Raw genomic sequence first — 18,412 nt, 5'->3', positions numbered from 1 at the left:
AAGATAAATCTTAATTCAAGTTTTTATTTATGCATGGTTTTCTTCGGAAGAAGGCAGTGCCGATTGCCAACGACGCATCACACACGAGTTTTACAGACTGCAGTACAACCGTACAGTACGAATGAACAGATCGTCGGTTATTCTAATCGGCACACCGCAAAACACAAATCGCCCGATAATTTCTTTATATTTTTGATATTATACGCTTCCATCAGTACACTAACAATAATCAAATAATGTCTCTGGACGCTGGTCGCATGTATATCGCAGTCTCATGAGAAGTGCAGTCCACCGGCATTCATTTCCTGCAGCAACCTGCAACGAAGCCATTCAATACCAGATAAGAAAAGAGAAGTACAGCTTGCAAAAATCGTGTCTCACTGGAGGAAATCATCCACGTCCATATTCCGTGATCGCTTCTGCGCGAAACCGCTCTTCTGCAGAATCTCATCCACTTTACCGCGGATGTCAAAATCGGGAGGAAGCGGCTAAAAAATCATGTAAATTTTTCATGTCCGCCACATTACTTGACAAAAATACAGCATATACAACCACAATAATCCTACCGACATTTTAAATAAGTCATTTAAAACGGGTGTTCTGACATCATCTGAGATGGTCAGACAAGCGTTTACGTACGCGCTGCGATAGCATAATCCCGTCATGATGTGCTGGTGTGGTTTGCGTTTTTTTCTGGTTTATTTGCTGCGCATACAACATAAGGAGTATTTTCGTTGTTGTCTCACAAAATTTGTGCCAGGCAGTTTGGAAAGCTTGACTTCGAAGGTTATGAATAAAACCTGAACCTGCATTCTGTGTATTTTTTACACAAAGCCTTCACTCTGGTCCGCTATTTCAATATAACTATCGATTTCCGTTGATCACACCGACGACGAGCCTCATCAAGTGTTCAGTCCCAGGCGAAGCTGTTCCGTTGCGCGTACGCGTGTGTTACGGGAATATAATATCCATTTTAATTTACGTTTCGGCAAGGCCGAACTGAGCGATTATGAGTACAACTAGTGATGGTTCGGTTTTGCACTGCTACACCGTCCCGGGATCGACGGTCACAACATTAAGTGCATTCATTACAGCGTCTACCGCGGAATTGCGAGCAGCACTGGAGGAGCAGCGCGCCGTATCTCAATATGTTCTCTGAACTTGTTGGCTGTGCAGGTGATTCGCGCAGAGACTGCGCGCATCACATAGAGAGCGGACAAGCATAATATGTGTTAGAACCACATATTCCCGCAACGGAGAAGAACGGAAATCTTAACGCCTGATGCTGTATACTTTCCGTCGATTTAACGATCCCGTTTAGTGCTTACAGTTAGCAGTCGTCTTACCAAATTATGCTGCGAGCAATGTATCCGGTAATTCCTGTCCATAACTTCCAGCGCCGTTTTGGCCCTAAAACAACCAAATGAATCGTGTCAGCTTCCCAAGTATGCCTAGTGCTGCACAAATCTCACAAAATTAGTAACAGAAAACGTGCTGGTCATAATGCGGCACCGAATTTGACATGACCAACAAATAACACGACTGTGCTTACTTGAATTCCGCGGCCAAAGTCTTGTTTTTCCGAACAAAGGCAATGCGTACCAGCCCATCCCATTCCTGACAAATAAATGAAAATCATAACGCTACTGATGGGTGAACATACACTGCAAATTGCAATTTCCCGATAATATAGAGCATCAGTTAGATAGGAATGTGAAAATTCGCAACACAAACAAGCAAACGTCAACTTTCCTCGATACCGAATTAATTACCGATTGCAAAACGACAAAACACCAAAAAATGATCATCTATTATTAATTGTAAGTACTCATTGAGTGAAAAATGAAAAGCAACAACCGATCTACATTGCGTGTCATATGATACATTAGATTATCCGATACTTTTCAAGGTTATCAATTGTCCTACGATTCAACTACCGTATATACTCACGAAATTAATTATCCTAATTACTACTTCATAAAATAATTAATTTTCCCTCAATTAAAGTGCGGATAATCTTTTCGTTAGATAAAAACACAGAGGGAAATTATGCAGCATTTGGTCAGTACTGTACAAAATGAGCAAATTAACTAGCGAAAATTATCAATATTTTTCATGAAATGCACCTTGTAATTGATGTCGGGCGGGGGATTTTTCGGTTCAATGCGGACGACACTGCTCTCCACTTTGGGCGGAGGCCGGAAGTTGTTCTTGCCGATCTTCATCAGATGGTCGACGCGGGACAGGAGGTGGGTGTTGATGGATAACCGGCAGTACAGCTTATCGCCGGCCTGTGCCACCAGGCGCTGGGCGAACTCCTGCTGGAACATGAGCACGGCGGAGCGGAACAGCGGACGATGCAGGAGGAGTTTGAATACAAAGGGGGAAGATATCTACAAGTTGCAGGACGCGTTCATAATTACAAATTTCATTGACAATGTCGTTTTTACCATGTGTGTATGTGTCAGAACTTAAAGTGATCACATGTATTTACGTCCTATTTACGTGTCCGTATGTCTTACATTTTTCAGAATTTACCATAACTTCTAATTTTTCACGTTTTCACAATGAATTCAAATACTTAAACAACCAACTGCTTTCAAAAGTTGTTGACACTACTTCCATGTTAGCCATGTCGAAATCATACGTAAGGAAATCATGAATACTGTCTTCAAGAAATTTTTATTTTGATTAAAAGTTACGTGAACGGTCTCAAAAAAACGGGATGCAGTTTATGCCAGCGGAAAATGTCGGGTAAATCATCCTGCAGTACACGTTAGGTATCATACAACAGCTATCATAAAAACCGTTTTCTAAAATGATTGCCTAGTTCCGGAAGCTATTTCCGGTGAGCGCAATGGCGTACTTTTTTCCGACCAGTGCCCACCACCCAATATAAGGTACATACCGAATAGGGCAAATTGGCAACGCACACGTCGAAATAAGGCAGATCCAATTTCAGCACATCGCCTTGTATGATTTGTAGTTTGGAGGCTAATGGACTACAAGCCGAAAAAGAATATTTTTAACGATCGGATTCAGGACAAATTTATCAGGGCGAAAACTTGTACAATCTTAAAATACAGCAGAATCGAAATTCCAAACAAACACAATAACTGCACCTTGTCGATATCAAAATGTATGACTGCAGTCTGCACGGTACTAGGTACAAGATATTATGATACTAATTATTTTATTAACGATATTACGCAAATGTTCGCATTAAGTAAGATACATACGGTAACACACCTGTTGAAACTCTTCAAGTAATTAGTGTAAATACGGTTCCAAAATTTAATAACAACAACCAAACTACAGCTACAGAAACGCATCAGCTGTAAAACCGATAGAGCCCACCTTCCCTGCACGCGCTTCTGCAGTTCGGCCACCAATCGCGTATCAATTTCACAGGCGATCACTTTATTGGCTTTCTCCAGCAGACGCACTGTCAAGTTGCCCGTTCCCGGACCCACTTCCAGAACAACATCCGACGGCCGAATGTTGGCCTAACAACGCAAAATGCCGTACATGTTTAAGTTGCTGCCAATTGGTAAACGAAACGCTCGGTAGCATACAACATCCCGCACATACACTGATCTGGGACTTTGGTAAAACTTCGTAACAGCGCTGCTGCACAAAGACCATAGGTTCTTACCTTGTCTACGATGGCGTTCAAGATTAAGGGATTCTTCAAGATATGCTGACCGAAATCGCGATTGAAATGAATACCTGAAAGTAGACCATCCTCTTCGAATACAGCACATCCAACTCCAATCAAATGGAACGGATGACAAAGTCTTCATGTCTTTATCATAAAGATAGAGAACCCACCTTGGCCCTGCAGAGAACCCGATTTACGCGCATCATTCCGCTTCTCGCTCTTGATCTTGGGCATAACTGCTGTCGCTTGTATGATACCAGACTGGACAATCGATCACAGATATTATTTGTTATCCAAGTTAAGAAACTATAGGGAATGGCTGAATCCTTGAAACTGTTCCACAAAACGTCAAAACCTGACAAAAATCGGAAAGTTGACTGGCTGAGCAGACGATGTCGAAATATGTATATGCGCCGATGCATACGCAGCTGCCGCCCGTGTTGGCAGTGTGCCTGCTTTACCTTGGAGCACGGCTTTGCGTTTGTTGTGAAAATCAGAAGCGCAACATATGAAGCACTTTTCAGTTTTCAGTTTTTTGCTTACAGTTTGTTTGACTTTTTGACTTTTATAGTTTTATTCTTCTAATTCCTATCAGTTCAGCTGATATCCGTAGAGTTTCTCTTGTTTCTTTTTCAGAGTTCCATGGGACGCAGATTCGTAATTATTATATTTTGGACAGTTTTGATTATTTGAATTTACTTCTATAGAATCACGAAATTGCTTGATAAATCTGGCTTGTCTGTCGAACAGCATCTGTTCATTTCAATCGTTTCGGTCGGGCTGCGAATTTACGACAATTTTCCGTTTCGTGATCCTTTCAGCTTTTATGCAGCAGTTTTGAGGGTATCGACTCCCTGCCGTGGTAAGACAGTGGGCCATGCGCCCCTCTCTCATTTTCCTCTCCCTGCCATCGCGCCTTCCCAGCCGCCTGTTTTTTCGCCGCTGCATCTTCACCCCGCCGCATGAACCCCGTGGGGGATCGCCGTTCGGCGCGAAGGGCCGCGACTGGCGTCTGGTGGCCGGCGGCCAGTACGCGGGCCATTCCAAGATGGATATCCGGGCGCCCCTAAACACCAAGAAGTACGGCCTCTTCACGCCCTTCTACCACTTCCCCTTCATCGTGCACGTCCGCGCCCTGCAGCGCATGAAACTCTACCAGACCGTCGGCGCCACGCTCCTCACCGGCGGCGTTATCGCCGCCGCCATCGCGGGGCTTGAGCTCTCGCCAATCGCGGTGCCGATCATGATGATGGGCAATGTGATGGCCTTCGCGTTCCTGCTCATCACGACCATCGCGTTCCAGCGCTGGATCGGGCGCATGTACATCAATGAGGCTAAGGATAAGGTGCGTAATGGCCGACCGCCCGGTGGGCGGGTGGTGAATGGGTTGTCCTTTTTGCCTACGTACTCGCACTGTTGAATCGAACAGATATTATCGTCTGACATGAGACTATTCTGAAAATATTGTTATTTTTTGTTTCAGCTTTGAGTTTCCGAATTATTTTTAAATCCTATAGTTGCGAATTTTTGTATTTATTCTGCATTTTCACAATGGATATGTTTTACGTTGATTTTTTAGCTGGTTCGGTCAGCTCGCTTCTTGAAATTAACATGTGAATGTTTTTGCTGATTTTATGAACAATTTGGCAGCTATTTTAATTGATTAAGTATGCTCTGATCTCCCTATAATGCTACAAATTACAATTACTACCCGAATAATAAATTGTACTTGTTTATAAACGGGAGTACTTCCTAAATTCTCCCTTCCGAATTTTTTTATAATTTCCCTTAAATATTCAGAAATTCAACTATTTTGCAAATTGTAGTAGCTTGCTCGGCCATCTGTGAAGCTTCTAAAATTACCATGTGAATTGTCATTCTGATTTTATGAATGCTTTGTCTTTGTGGGTTTTCCCGTTATTTTAAATTTTATAACGAGATTTGCTTGCCGCTGTTTTTACTGCATGAATTGTATGTAAACTCGAGTACAGCACTTTTTAATTTTCCCTTTCATTAATATTAATTTTACAATATGAAATATTTTGTGGGTTCAGTGTCAAATGGGAATAGGCGAATAGCCGGTTTCTGTCATCTGTGCAACTTCTGGAATTAATAGTTGCATGTGAATTTTCTGATTTTATAAATGTGTGATGTTGTAGGTGCTCATCTCCCATCTGACGTTCTGGGGACAGCGGAACAACGTCGTCTTTCCCATCTCAGACATCACCCCGTTGGGCCATCTGGCCCCGGGACGCTTCTACACGCACGTGCCCCGATTATCGGATCCGAAGGACTACTACACGCTGTGTACGCGCTTCGGGGGGATCCTGGATGGGGAGGCTTTTAACAGGGTGTTCGGCGCAGACACCATGACCTACTTCACGGAGGCCGCGGCAGCGCTGGATAAGATGCAGCGCAACGCAGAAAAACCGACGATACCGGCGCAACCACCAGTTGAAGTGGAAATCAAAGAGCCGGCCAGTAGAATAAAGCCAAAAATACAGCGGTCACAAAAATCGTGAGATATGGTGAGAAATTGTTTTTGTAAATTCTGTGGGAGTTTTATTCTTTCAATCCTGTAATTCGGATTGTTGTCCTGGCATCCGGCAGCGCGGATAATGGACCGTAACGCTGATGGGTATAAACTATCGCTGGTAAAACGGAAAAATTGCAGCGAAAATAAAGCTGATGGAATTGGTTCAATCTAATAACTTTTTGTTTTTTCCACGTAAATATGTATTGAAAATTTGCAGTGAACATTCGGTATTCCAGAAACCAGAGAGCACAACCTGAACAAGACATTAAAACATCAGAATGCGGGAATAGTTTATTGCACTGACCAGTGAGAGGCTTTCATTTTACTTACAGTACAAGTAGCTATATTTTATGTGCACTACTTCCGGTTCTCGGCACTGCGAATCGGAATGCGAGGGTTCTCAATTAGGTGGGCTATATTCACCTGTTGTGTGCAGATGTGCATTCCTTGTTGTATTTTATACTGGTACAGTAAATGATGTAATTTAATTTTTTTTTTGATATTTTTTATTCTGTGATATTTTTTTCTTTTGCGGTACGTCATCGAAACACTGCTAGCAAGGTGCTGATAATTTCCATATTAAAACAATTCTCTTACTAACAAATAATTCCAGTATTACAAAATTGTATCTTAATGCATTCATGTGTAAAATTTGTATGTAATGAAATATCATAATTGATATTGATCGATCGAGAATTACTACAGAGTACTACAGATATGTGCACGGGCAAAACTTGTGACTCGTTTTGGGAAATTTATCGGGATATGGCTCAATTCGCTCTTTAAATTCTCACAATCAGAAATTGCTTGGAAAAAACGAGTAAAACTCTTGCATTTAAAAATAATGTATGTATTGTGTACATTGTGTTTTGTGAAGGATAGTTTGTATTATGAATTTTGATTTAGTACTCAGTGTGTGCTCGTATGTGACACTTATTATTAAAAGTTTAATTCCCATTGGCATTGTATTTGTGATACAGAAATTAAATCAGCTGCTTGTCAAGTCAAAAGATTTAATTAATACGAGGCATTTAAATTTCCGCCAAAATATGGACAATAATAAGCATTAATTAATACGCACAGTAAATAAGGTAATAATTATTGACACACAGTAAGTAAGGTAATAATTACTGGTTGACTCTAAAGAATTACAACACAGTCAATATTTTAAGTATTTTGGTAATCGTAAGGTTGTGTCACTTGTGTGATACTAAACAGCACGAAAATATCACCACAATTATTCCTAACTTTTATTGTTGCTTATGCAATATATCACCACCATTCCTGAAAAGTGTAATCGGTCGCATATGCGATAAATAAAAAAAGCGTCCTCCAAAAATACGGAAACAACAACTTAAAGCGCTAAAACTCCCAGTTTCTGCTGCAAAATCCATTCCCCAAGCAGCATCTTCCGAAACGCTTTAGGAAAAGGATAAAACTTATAATTAGTATAAAATGCATCTATCATTCCGGTAGAGATCAGATAATATGAGCGATACACTATTTCAAAGTCCTGTCCAACGATCGCCGTATAAAAACAATTTCAACTATAAAACTAAATGAAAAGCCCATTCCATAATCGCGAGAAACACCGCATGCCAATCCATGATAATCGCGAAAAAAAACCATATTCCAAGGACGTGATCATGCCGGGATCACAGGCGAGAGAAAGATCCGATGAGTCCGAAAAACTGAGCAAACAGTGATGAGTGATTCAGGCACGATTCTCCACGCACACGGTCTGCGAGTTGCCGTGCTCGTCCTCGAAGGTGATGGTGACTTTGCGGTGGCCCTGCACCAGCTGCGACATGAGGGCCAGCTGGCGCGATGTGATGGTCCAACGCCGACCGGGATCCGGGGCCGTGGCCATCTGCTGCGCCGGGACGGACTGTACACGCCGCGGACTGACGCGTTTCGGCTTCAAGGCCGGCAGACCGGTGGGCACCGGGATGTTCATAATGGAAGCTAATTGGAGAAAAAGGGGGGAAAATTAGAGAAACAACCTCAGACTTCAAATGAAAAAAGATTTGAAAAATAGCACTGCCATAAAGAGATAAATACAAATTATACACTAAAAGCAATGCAAAAACTAACCACTGCACTCGGCAGCCACTAATACTGTACTCGAAACAGAAAAATGAATTCAGTCATTCTGATGAACAAATAACTGCCATAAATTCTTCTTATACATTTGTAGCTTAAGGAGTAAGAAATGAGGTGTTTCTGAAATCAGCCACCAAAATTTAAACCAAAAAAGGAAGAAGAAAAGATAACTTCAACAAGCAATGCCCGCATTAAAATAATCAAGCATAAATTCTTATAAATAAAAACTTTTGACTAATAAGTTTGAGCAACGAGGCGTTTACAAATTCGCCACCAAAAATGAAACCAAAAAATATAAAAAAGTTAAAACATCGTGTTACATCGGAATGTAAACAAAAATTCATTACACACAATCCCAAAGAGAAAAACAATAAAAAGCAGCCTCAAAAGTCAAGAAACCCGAGCAATAAATAATAATGCGAAAAAATATTTAAAAATTCCCGGAACACCTATTCATCAAATAAATCAGTAAGGAAGCGCCCACAAGTAAGCCCAAAACAATCCAAAATTCATCTGGAGATGTCGTTCTTACCGTTAACCACCGGTCCGAATCCGCTATCGAACACCTGCGCCGGAGCCACCGTCCCGCGAAGCTCCGTGACACTGCCTCCGGAGACACTGCGCGCCGCGGCCGCCACATTATTATTGGGCATCCACACCTGCATCCGCTTGGGCTCCGGTGGTTCCGCCGGCACCCCCGCCGGTGGCTTGATAATGGAGACCAGCGGAGTCTCCGCACTGGCGGCACTTTTCACTGCACGCTGTCGTTTACGTGAGGCCGCCCGCGGGGCCGCCGCCTCACTGCCCACCAGACTCCCGTCCGAGGTGCTGGCCGCACTGCCACTGCGCTCCGGACTCTGCAGATCCACGGTGACGGTGCGGGCGAGCGGCAGGAGCATCTCCGGGTCCGGGGTGCGGTCCCGGCGGGACGTGCTGGGACTGGCCGACAGGGTGGAATTGGCCGAGGACGGCGCCGGACTGATGGGGTGCAGCGGGTGGCCGCCCTCGGGATCTGATTGCTTGAGCAGGCCGTCGAGAAAGTTCTGCTGGTCGACGACGGTGGGCGAGGCCACTTGGGCTGGCAGAAAGATGTACTCGAGGTTGTACGTGGTGCCTACCTGCAACCAACGGAATTAAAACATAATGCAAAAAAATACTGACAATGATACCAGAAAATAAAGATACAGGTACGGAAAAATTCAGTTTTTATTAAAAACATCAATTTTCATTTTCCATATTTATTTTTATTTATCATATTTTATCCATAACGCATAGAAAATTAAAACAGCAACAGAATTACTACCAAGCCCTAATATTAATTTGATAAACAATCGTGTTAAATCAATTTATGATCCAGTTTTTATTAAATTAAATTTTCCATTATTCTTTGCAAGTCAGAGTCGTGAACGAAGCGCATAAAGAAGGCAAATCCGAAAAGGAGCAAACTTTTGGGATAAATGGGTTCCTGCTCGACTTGCTGTGCGAATGTGCCTCTACGGTGTTTCCTATTTGCTGAGAAAACTACCCACGGTAACTCGCGGTAATATTTTCGGGTAGAAATATAATTTCAAAAAACAAAAATTTGGGAAAACCCCGCTTATCGTACCGATTTTGAAAGATTTTAACAAAAACTGCAAAGAAGGATGATTTGTTATCAATGTGCAGCCAGGAAATCCGTACCTTTTCTAAATCGCCACGAGCGATCAGCTCGGATATGAAGTCAGAGTCCGGAACGACGTTTTTCCCCAAAATCACCACCATCTGCAAAGCATTCCAATGGCTCCATGGGATAAAAAAATGGCGAAATCCGAACAGAAATGCCACACGAAGGAAACTACTTGCACAGCACACTTTGCGAAACCATCTTTAATCGAAATAACTCAGCGAAATGATCTCTGATCTTCAGAAAAAGCACAATCTTTCGAAAAAAGTTTTCCTCACTGCACGAACCTCGACCAAGTGGTTCGTCATTTTAAACTCATTCAGAACAAATCCTTTGACATCGGCGATGTTAATATCGTGCGGATCCACTGCCAGCATCAAGTTTTTACGCGTCTGCACCTGGAAATGGAAACAGCTCTCTGCAATTCACAACGCTGCGTGCATTGGCATTTGGCAGTACAGTACAGTACGCGACTGCATAACAAAGTACGGGGATACTCTATCTGCTGGTACAATTTCACATGCGCACTTCTGCCGTTCTCCGTATAGCCGTCATTACGCGCGTGCCTCGTCAGCTGAGCGCCAGCGACATGCGCACTAATTACCACGCACAAGAAAGTCAAAAACCTCTGGCGTACCGTCTGCAGTTTCTCCATCATCTCCGGACTGAATTTACCCTGTCCCGCCAAATTTCTAGAATATAATCAGTCAAGCGATTAAAAGCCAGGGAAAAATAGCACAGATCAGCTGCAAAAATGGAAACCTACGTTAAGGCGTGCTGGTAAACAAGAGCCAGCAGGATTTCGCTGTCTGGTTGGCACGGTTCCATCAGCGGATCAGAGAGCGCCGCGCTGTTACCTGCAACAAAACAGCGATTATCGGATCGCCAGGATAAGGAGGCCTTAAACGAACGCGGCGGCGAGATAAACAAGATCAAAGACCCGCGTCCATTTGGGTATAAAATCAGCTTATGTAATGGCTGTCGTATCTAAACAGGTATAGACGTATAGTTACCGTCCACCGAAAATAAATTCTTACAGCTGCGATTTTTTATTCTGGTGTCAATTTCGTGTATATTTCCGCGGTTTAATTTATCATTTAAAAATTACATACCTCCTGCAGATTCCATTTTGCTAAGCTTCCACAATTAATTTTCAAAGGAATTCGTATAAAAATGCACGATGACGAACCCCACTGAATTGTGGCTCAGTATAAGTTGGCACTTATGTATTTAGCTTTCTTGTTGACGAATGGGTACAAGGAAACGATGTCGTAGTGAAGAATTTGCTCGTCTTCTTGGACTTCAACAATCTGCAAAAACCAAATAAAATTATCAATGCTTGTAAAACTGATAAAATTAATACTCCGTCTACATTTAAAATTAATTGAGTAACGAATTTAATAAAGCCAACGCAACCACAATGGATCAGATTTTCGACTGAAAAATTTTACAGAGCACATAACGCGCGCATCCTGTAATGGCCATGCGAAGAGGAAGAAAACTTTACCAAAGTACAATGGCTAAGGCTATAATGCGAAGAAGAGAAAAAACTCTTTTATGGGCTAATCACGACGACCTTGGGCATCCAGGAATTGCACGATGCTTCGAAGCTCTTTACCTTAAATATTACTGGACAAACATGGCAAGCACCCGTATCGAAAAATAAATTGTGCGAAACAGTGCAAATGCATCAGGAAACTGGCAGAAAAATTGGCTACATCCGGGTCCATAAATACGCAATAATCTAAGAAAATTACCGGGAAGTGAAAGACATTATCCAATGGCAGCACGAAAAAAAACGCACGAATTTATGGAAATATAGCTTAGCCGTTCAGCATAAATCAATAATTAACTAATTAATTTTATTTAACCGACAATCACTTACTCACAGGAAGCTGGTGCCATTCAGCATTCATTATGATACACAAATATAACACAATCAAATTATTAATCAGAGAACTATGATAATAACTGAGTGAATTATAAATTTTCTTATTAATCATGTGTTTTATTCTGGTTGACGGAATATAAAAAAATTACGGCACATCACCTACCCTATACGTCCAAAAGCATAATGCCTACGTACTCAAAAAGGGAGAAAATCTGACTGTATTCCGTATCGAAAAACGTACAAATCAATTAAAGGTACCACAGAAATCGGCCGCAAGTGACGGCAAGTCCGCAACCTCCGCGCCTACCAAAAATGTAGCTTCGGAAGCGGAAACTGATCGGTGAAGTCACTGAAGTGCTTTTATGTCTGTATTTCGTAGTGGGGCGTTCAGTTTGTTAATTCCGACGTTACTGGTTGGTTGGTACATAATGCTGCGGAGGGATGCCCTTGTTAAATTGTAAGGGGAATAGATGCATACATAGAGTGTGTTTCGCGCACGCCCAGTTCACTGACGTAACTCATAAAAAGTACAATGCTGAGATTCAGACATTCGGGTTTCTTCCAACGCCTATGTAGGTTTTTTGTGCGTTATGCGCAGTAGAAACGACTGGTAACGTGTGTTATCACGATCCGGAGCTTATTTTCGCTCCGAATGGTCAAAAGAACTATACCGTACGTATTCAAGATACCGCGCTGCACAGCTCCGTTTTTCAACATACCCGTTCTTGTCTCTATGAATCATAACTTATGCACCATGGTGCGCTGCACTGGCCGTACACCAGCCAACAGAGAAAGATGTCAGACTCTTCGTAATGGCGGAATGGCCTGCAAAATTGACCAGTTGTCCAAGACCAATGGAGTAATTGGTCTAACGCGATGGGGCGGGACTAAAGGCTCGGGCGTGGCTAAAGTGCGGCAATTTACAGCAACTTTGCCATCGCGCTACGGGGTAAACAAGGCGCGCCAATCTGCAATCCTCATCTCTGTACCGACTGCCGCCTGCCTGTGGATGAATACGGCCACCACGGACTTTCCTGTAAAAAGAGTCCCGGACGTTTTCCCCGTCATTCGTCAATAAATGAAGTGATTCGGAGAAGCCGGGTTGCTACTAATGTTGCGGCTGTACTGGAGCCGCGTGGGGTCCACGACGAAGATAATTGGCGGCTGGATGGTATGTCACAGTTGCCATGGAAAAACGGCAAACGATTGGCTTGGGATGTGACATGCGTGGACGCATTGGCTTTGTCTAATGTAGTGACACCAAAAGTCTCAAAAGCTAACGGAACGAGATCGCAATCATAGCCTAAATAATCATACTTCCTGCGCTTTCTTCTTCCGTTTTTCTGGCTGCTCCTCCCGCCTTTGTACTGCTGCTGATGGGCCCAGCATGTTTGAACTTTTTACGGGAACTGGGCATGCGGGTAATAGATGCTAGTGGAGAACGACGCTCTTACAGATTGTTGATGCAGCGTCTTAGCATTGAAACACAACGGGGAAATGCGCTGTCTGTAACTTCGACCGTTCCACGTTTACGGCCTTAATGCTGTTTATTTTCTTTTATAATGTTACCGAATGTGATGTTTATAACTCTAGGGGCAAACTAAACCAATGAAAACTGAATAACACGGCCTGAGCCAAAGCAATAGCAGAGTTGCAGACAATCTGAGGCGTTGTAGTCAAGTAGGAGCAAAGTCAAAGTGGCAAAGTTATGGCGAACATTTTACGAAACGTTTGTATTAAACACCTAGTACGCTATCACTGGAATACTCGTATGAAAGAAATGTATTTGAAGTACATTTAGATGGGTAGGAATAAAATCTGGGAGTGGGACTTGAGAATCGGTATTGGGAATTGGTAATGGGACTGGGATTGGTAATGGTAATGCGCTTTACGAGTATTTCTGGGAATGGTATTTCACTGTGGGAATGGGAATGGAAAAACAACTGCCGTAAATTCCACCCTCAAACATTTTGCTGTACATTCTTTACAGTTATGATACCCTTACTTTCGGTTACAAACCGCCGCTGCTTCGCTGTTTTGTTTGCGGTTGTGCGCCACAAGAAAATACTTCATACATTTATAGATATAACCGTAGTCAGGATTAGAGGACGGTTGAACAAATTTTGAGCGCCTACACAAAAAAGATGTTACAGGGTCAAAATGGTAACATTACAAAAAGGAAGGCCATTGTATTCCTAATGGTTCGTAGCAAAATTTTCATGTACGCATTGTACATACACTCAAACTGTTTACTGCAATTGAAAAGTTGCTAACTTTATTGGGTCAATCCTGATATAGTACTTCAGTTTCAACCCTTTACAGCCATAAAGGTTCTAATGCGCAAAAAAGCAGGACAGCTTACATATGCTCCAACCTCGGAATTCGACTGCTTTTGTAATTGCAAAAGAGGGTGGGCTGGCGAATAGAACGACTTGGTACTGTACATGCATGTAAATAAACTTTGCTTACAACATGTGAAACACATGTGCTAAATACAGACGGGCAATCGGTAAACACAAAGAAGGACCAATTCCCAGTACCAATTCCCAATTTCTAATCTAATGTTTTGTTCCTACCCCATTTCGATGCATTCGCGAAGCGAACAAACCCAATATCTTGACAATGCGCACTGTACCAAAGTGGTACTTGTTAGCACTAGTTAAGTCCGTAGTGCGTAGCCTGTATCTGGTGGGATAAAGGGCGAGGGCTTACACAAATTACTCCATTGCGCATACGGCTTGAAAGGGCCGTATCAGTCTGCAATCGGCAGTGACGCGGCTTACACATTTGAATTGGTGACGGCGATGATTGGTCGGAAGGGAATACTATGAAATCGAAAAGCTGCCGTTGGAACGGAACACTATTATTAGGAATTAATTTTCCGGAATAGGAATCGGAACATTAAATTTTAAACGGAACAATATACACTAAATTATTCGTAACGGAATCATGTTTTGTCGGAACGGAAGAATTTGCTTTGGTATAATTATTTCATTAGGCGGCATCCAAAAATACTTAACGCAGAATATGAGCGTTGTGAAAACCCGCCTCCCCTTGTGTCACCTGTGTTAACAAAACGAGATCCCTCCCTGAGCGTTCCGTAGCAAAATTAGAACCCCTCCATAGATATACAATTGTGACGTCATAATCGTCACAAATTTTTAAAACTCACCTCCCCTTTGTAACGAACGGCGTAATTTATGGAGGCCGCGTTGTTGACTAAAATTATTGACTGCTGGCAAATTGATTATGGGTACCTAAAAGTAACAATATTACTCGGTCATCAAACTTGTAGTATACCGGCTTTCATCGTACAAACCGGTAAATACAGCTTAGGACGAAATGGCCGCATACCCAACATCTCCACATTCAGCACGCATGCAGCGCAGTGCACTGTATCTGTACGACTGAGTTCAAAATATCCGTTTCGTACAAGTGCACTGCACCGCTTGCGTACAGAATGCTGGGTACGGGGCTATGCGACCATTTAGTCCTACATTGTACTTACTGCAGTGCCGCAAGGATAAACGAGGGCACGTGCACTGACTCAAATTAAATTTAAAATTACAATTATTCAAACTAGGAAAGTGCACTCGCTTTTTGCTGGCACTGCATGTCCGAAGCGTAGCAGGGCTATGTACAGAGCGATTAGCACCCCTTTTTCTGTAAGCAATCCACCTCGATTATTTATTGCTTTCTTCCAGGTTGGTGGAATTTTTAGTACAGTGACACGTGAAATCTCGGCCTCTGGCCCCGGTACGCATTTACGTAAATTTTTGCAGATAAGAGAATGTTTCGAATACATGTTTTGAAACAACAAAAAATCTCACTTTCCTTATCTCTTATGGAATAATTTATGCCGGTTCAAGCGGAACTATGGGAGGTCACCGCCACAATTTGCACATATGCACAGTCAATTGTAGAATTTTTTCTTAAATACGGTGTAAAGTATTGGATTTGGTAACGCTAGTGACGGTTTTAATAGGCCAAAACAAAAAAGCAGAATTCCAGGATAGGTCCATCAAGTCAAAAGTCTGGTGACACCAACCTAGCCGGGGGATTGCCATTTTCACGACATTGCAACTAGGAGTGCTGGCCGATTACGATTCTTGTTAGACAATTTTCTGGAACGAACTCTTTAATGACCGGAATATTAACCTGGCAGCGGTCGCTATGTGTAAAAAACACCAATAAAATTCACAAAATTTTTTCAAAACCATAGCAGTTGATATTATTGCAACTATGCATGCGTTCGATAGAGCAAAAAATTGTTCTTTGCACACAGTATTTTTGTTGTTTGTTGAAACGCACTAGAACAGCCACACTGCTTAGAAAACACTGCAAAATTGAAGAAAAGTCCTACGAAGTGTAAATAAATCACCGATTATGCCAGAAGACTGAAACTAAATTAGTACCAACTTCATAATAACATCTCGACCCTCCAGTAATTCAAAAACTTTTACAGCTCTGATTTAAAAAATAATTAACTTTTGAAAACAGCTGGTGCAAATTGCGACACTTGGGCATTGCCTGATAGGAGTCACATGCTGCCTGATCGGGCGAAGTGATCCGAGCCGCAAACTCATATGATGCAAACTCATATACTCACTTATCAATAGCCGCTCTGGCAATTAGCTGATCCAATAACAAAGAAACTGAGGACAACTGGGTTGATTTTATAATTTAACCAACAGTACAAAATCGTTTTCCTGGTTGTATTAAAATATTTTCCTTGAGTGATATAGATACTAATAATAAAAAGACGGTGTGGTCGAACAGCCAGTCACCAATATGGCTGACGGTATACAGTTTCGTGCATAAATAAACTGGCGCAGCCCATTCCGACACTGTTCCATACCGATCGGAAGTTGCAAATGTTGATTTTTAAATTTGTAGTGAGCCGGTGGCCGATTAATTAATGCGCACAAGCTAACTATAACCAGGGCCTATCAAATGCAAACAAATTCGAGTAAATCGAACTGTTGCAAAGTTGTGTACGAAGTAATTTGTTCCATGTCGCACAGGCAACTACCTGGACCGTGGAAAAGCGCTGCTGTCATACCCAAGTGGGGCAATTTGCACATAGCCTTCAAATTGTAAACTACTGCAGCAAAATTTTGAAAACATTAGTTTTAATTCAATATATTATTGTTATTCTATGGTATAAATTCCGACTTCGACAACAAATTCCTTGTTACCCCGGGCATTGCCGAGTAAATTAGTTTTGGTTTTTTTTTGTGCATGGGTTTGCTGTGTTTGCTATCTTGATGCACAACAAAAATGCCTTTGGGGAAATAAAAATGCATGAGTGCCGATCTTTTTAGTATTTTCGGTTTCTTGATTTTTATTAGGTTGCACAAATGTCAGGAGGCCAAAGTGGGAGTCATGACAGAAGTGTCAGATAGCCGTATTCTGGTACTGCACGGTGTTTGCAACACCCAGTTAGGATATTGATCCAAAAATCTTAGCAGACACCAGTACATTGTTCCTGACATTATCGATTATTGATTCCATTACTGAAAACGAAACCCATTGCTTGTGACTGGCAAAACGCCCGCAAACGCTTTCGTAGCGCTCTTTTGCCATTTTTACCTAAAAAATGCAATAAGTAATATTTTGATGATACCGGAGAGATAACCACGGGCAATGCTGCATACGGTTGACGTCCATATGTGCGCATCCGGGCTGCAAACATCACCATGCATATTTTTGCCTTTCGTGGTGGTGACCGACGCACAGACACTATTAATACATTTGGCTCCCTGCATAGACGGTTTTTATTGAGTTACACAATTGAACATTGGTTAAACGCTAAACCAAGCAGTACATTATTTCAGCACATAATACACTTCATCCAGCCTCCTCCCGATGCAAAAGGTTTTCTGAACGCAAGCGGCATTACCTCGCATTAAAGCATTACTGATTCTCTGCTTCGGGAACTGAGTGAACCGCTTCTCCATGGTCCGCTCAAAAAGCCTCTTACCGAGTGTAGACATTGTACTTTTCGATTCCTTGCTCCACACACCCATTGTTTCAAAAACCAAAGCAAAGAAATTGACCTATCCCGTAAATATTCGGGCTTCTGGTTTTTCTTTGTTTCTGCCATGGAGGCGGCCGCGCCGGCCTCCTCGGACGTCTTGGCGATATAGGAGGTGGCAATGGTGTCCGGGCAGGCGACATCCCAAACCCAGAGTTTTCCATGACTGAAAGTAACTGATTTCATGCCGCCCGGTCGTTTCAGAATGTCGCGGTAGAGGCCCGGAGGTGCCAGAACTGAAGAGATGCTGGCCGTACCACACGCACGATGGATAACATCTCTAACTTAGTTGTGCCGGGTAATCTTCGCTTTAAGACGCTTGCATCCCAACCCGTGATATCCCCACACGTCAACGGTGCTGCCGCATTTGCACTGATGTTCGATACATACTGGGACGCCGATGCGTTGCGCAACGGATATTCTTACTTCGGTATTTGACAGCAAAGTGCCGAGACTTGCCGCTGGTACAGTATTAAGCCACAGTCCGGATTCGGGCTGAGACACGGCTAGCAGCCGGGCTT

General features: G+C 42.5%; 3 protein-coding genes across 7 annotated transcripts; 1 reads left to right on the top strand and 2 right to left on the bottom strand.

Moving 5' to 3' along the window:
- Positions 1 to 41: 41 nt before the first annotated feature.
- Positions 42 to 4,033, bottom strand: LOC129592135 (probable dimethyladenosine transferase). Its single transcript, XM_055488104.1, has 9 exons — positions 3,832 to 4,033; positions 3,656 to 3,729; positions 3,358 to 3,506; positions 2,909 to 3,002; positions 2,127 to 2,393; positions 1,553 to 1,617; positions 1,347 to 1,410; positions 382 to 488; positions 42 to 315 (listed from the first exon to the last, which is right to left on the bottom strand). The coding sequence occupies exons 1-9, from the start codon at positions 3,893 to 3,895 to the stop codon at positions 273 to 275; spliced, it is 927 nt and encodes a 308-aa protein (XP_055344079.1). The 5' UTR covers positions 3,896 to 4,033; the 3' UTR covers positions 42 to 272.
- Positions 4,034 to 4,180: 147 nt separating this feature from the next.
- Positions 4,181 to 6,439, top strand: LOC129592136 (transmembrane protein 186-like). The gene is made up of 2 exons (XM_055488105.1): positions 4,181 to 5,006; positions 5,821 to 6,439. The coding sequence occupies exons 1-2, from the start codon at positions 4,539 to 4,541 to the stop codon at positions 6,181 to 6,183; spliced, it is 831 nt and encodes a 276-aa protein (XP_055344080.1). The 5' UTR covers positions 4,181 to 4,538; the 3' UTR covers positions 6,184 to 6,439.
- A 1,004-nt stretch (positions 6,440 to 7,443) lies between these two features.
- On the bottom strand, positions 7,444 to 12,336 carry LOC129592134 (uncharacterized). 5 transcript variants are annotated; one of them, XM_055488099.1, is made up of 9 exons: positions 12,018 to 12,336; positions 11,582 to 11,707; positions 11,076 to 11,273; positions 10,730 to 10,820; positions 10,601 to 10,655; positions 10,251 to 10,361; positions 9,981 to 10,061; positions 8,833 to 9,418; positions 7,444 to 8,162 (listed from the first exon to the last, which is right to left on the bottom strand). In XM_055488099.1, exons 3-9 carry the CDS (start codon positions 11,089 to 11,091, stop codon positions 7,912 to 7,914), a joined length of 1,191 nt encoding a protein of 396 aa, XP_055344074.1. In that variant the 5' UTR covers positions 11,092 to 11,273; positions 11,582 to 11,707; positions 12,018 to 12,336; the 3' UTR covers positions 7,444 to 7,911. The 5 variants fall into 5 exon arrangements, with proteins under 5 accessions (XP_055344074.1, XP_055344077.1, XP_055344075.1 ...); XM_055488102.1 differs by having other exon boundaries at positions 12,162 to 12,336; XM_055488100.1 differs by lacking the exon at positions 12,018 to 12,336 and adding an exon at positions 11,849 to 12,006.
- Between the last annotated feature and the right edge of the window lie 6,076 nt (positions 12,337 to 18,412).

Source organism: Paramacrobiotus metropolitanus, unplaced genomic scaffold, assembly GCF_019649055.1.
Source record: "Paramacrobiotus metropolitanus isolate TYO unplaced genomic scaffold, Prichtersi_v1.0 Parri_scaffold0000050, whole genome shotgun sequence".
NCBI classification, from domain to species: Eukaryota; Metazoa; Tardigrada; class Eutardigrada; order Parachela; family Macrobiotidae; genus Paramacrobiotus; species Paramacrobiotus metropolitanus.
This window is presented reverse-complemented; position numbering and strand designations above follow the sequence as displayed.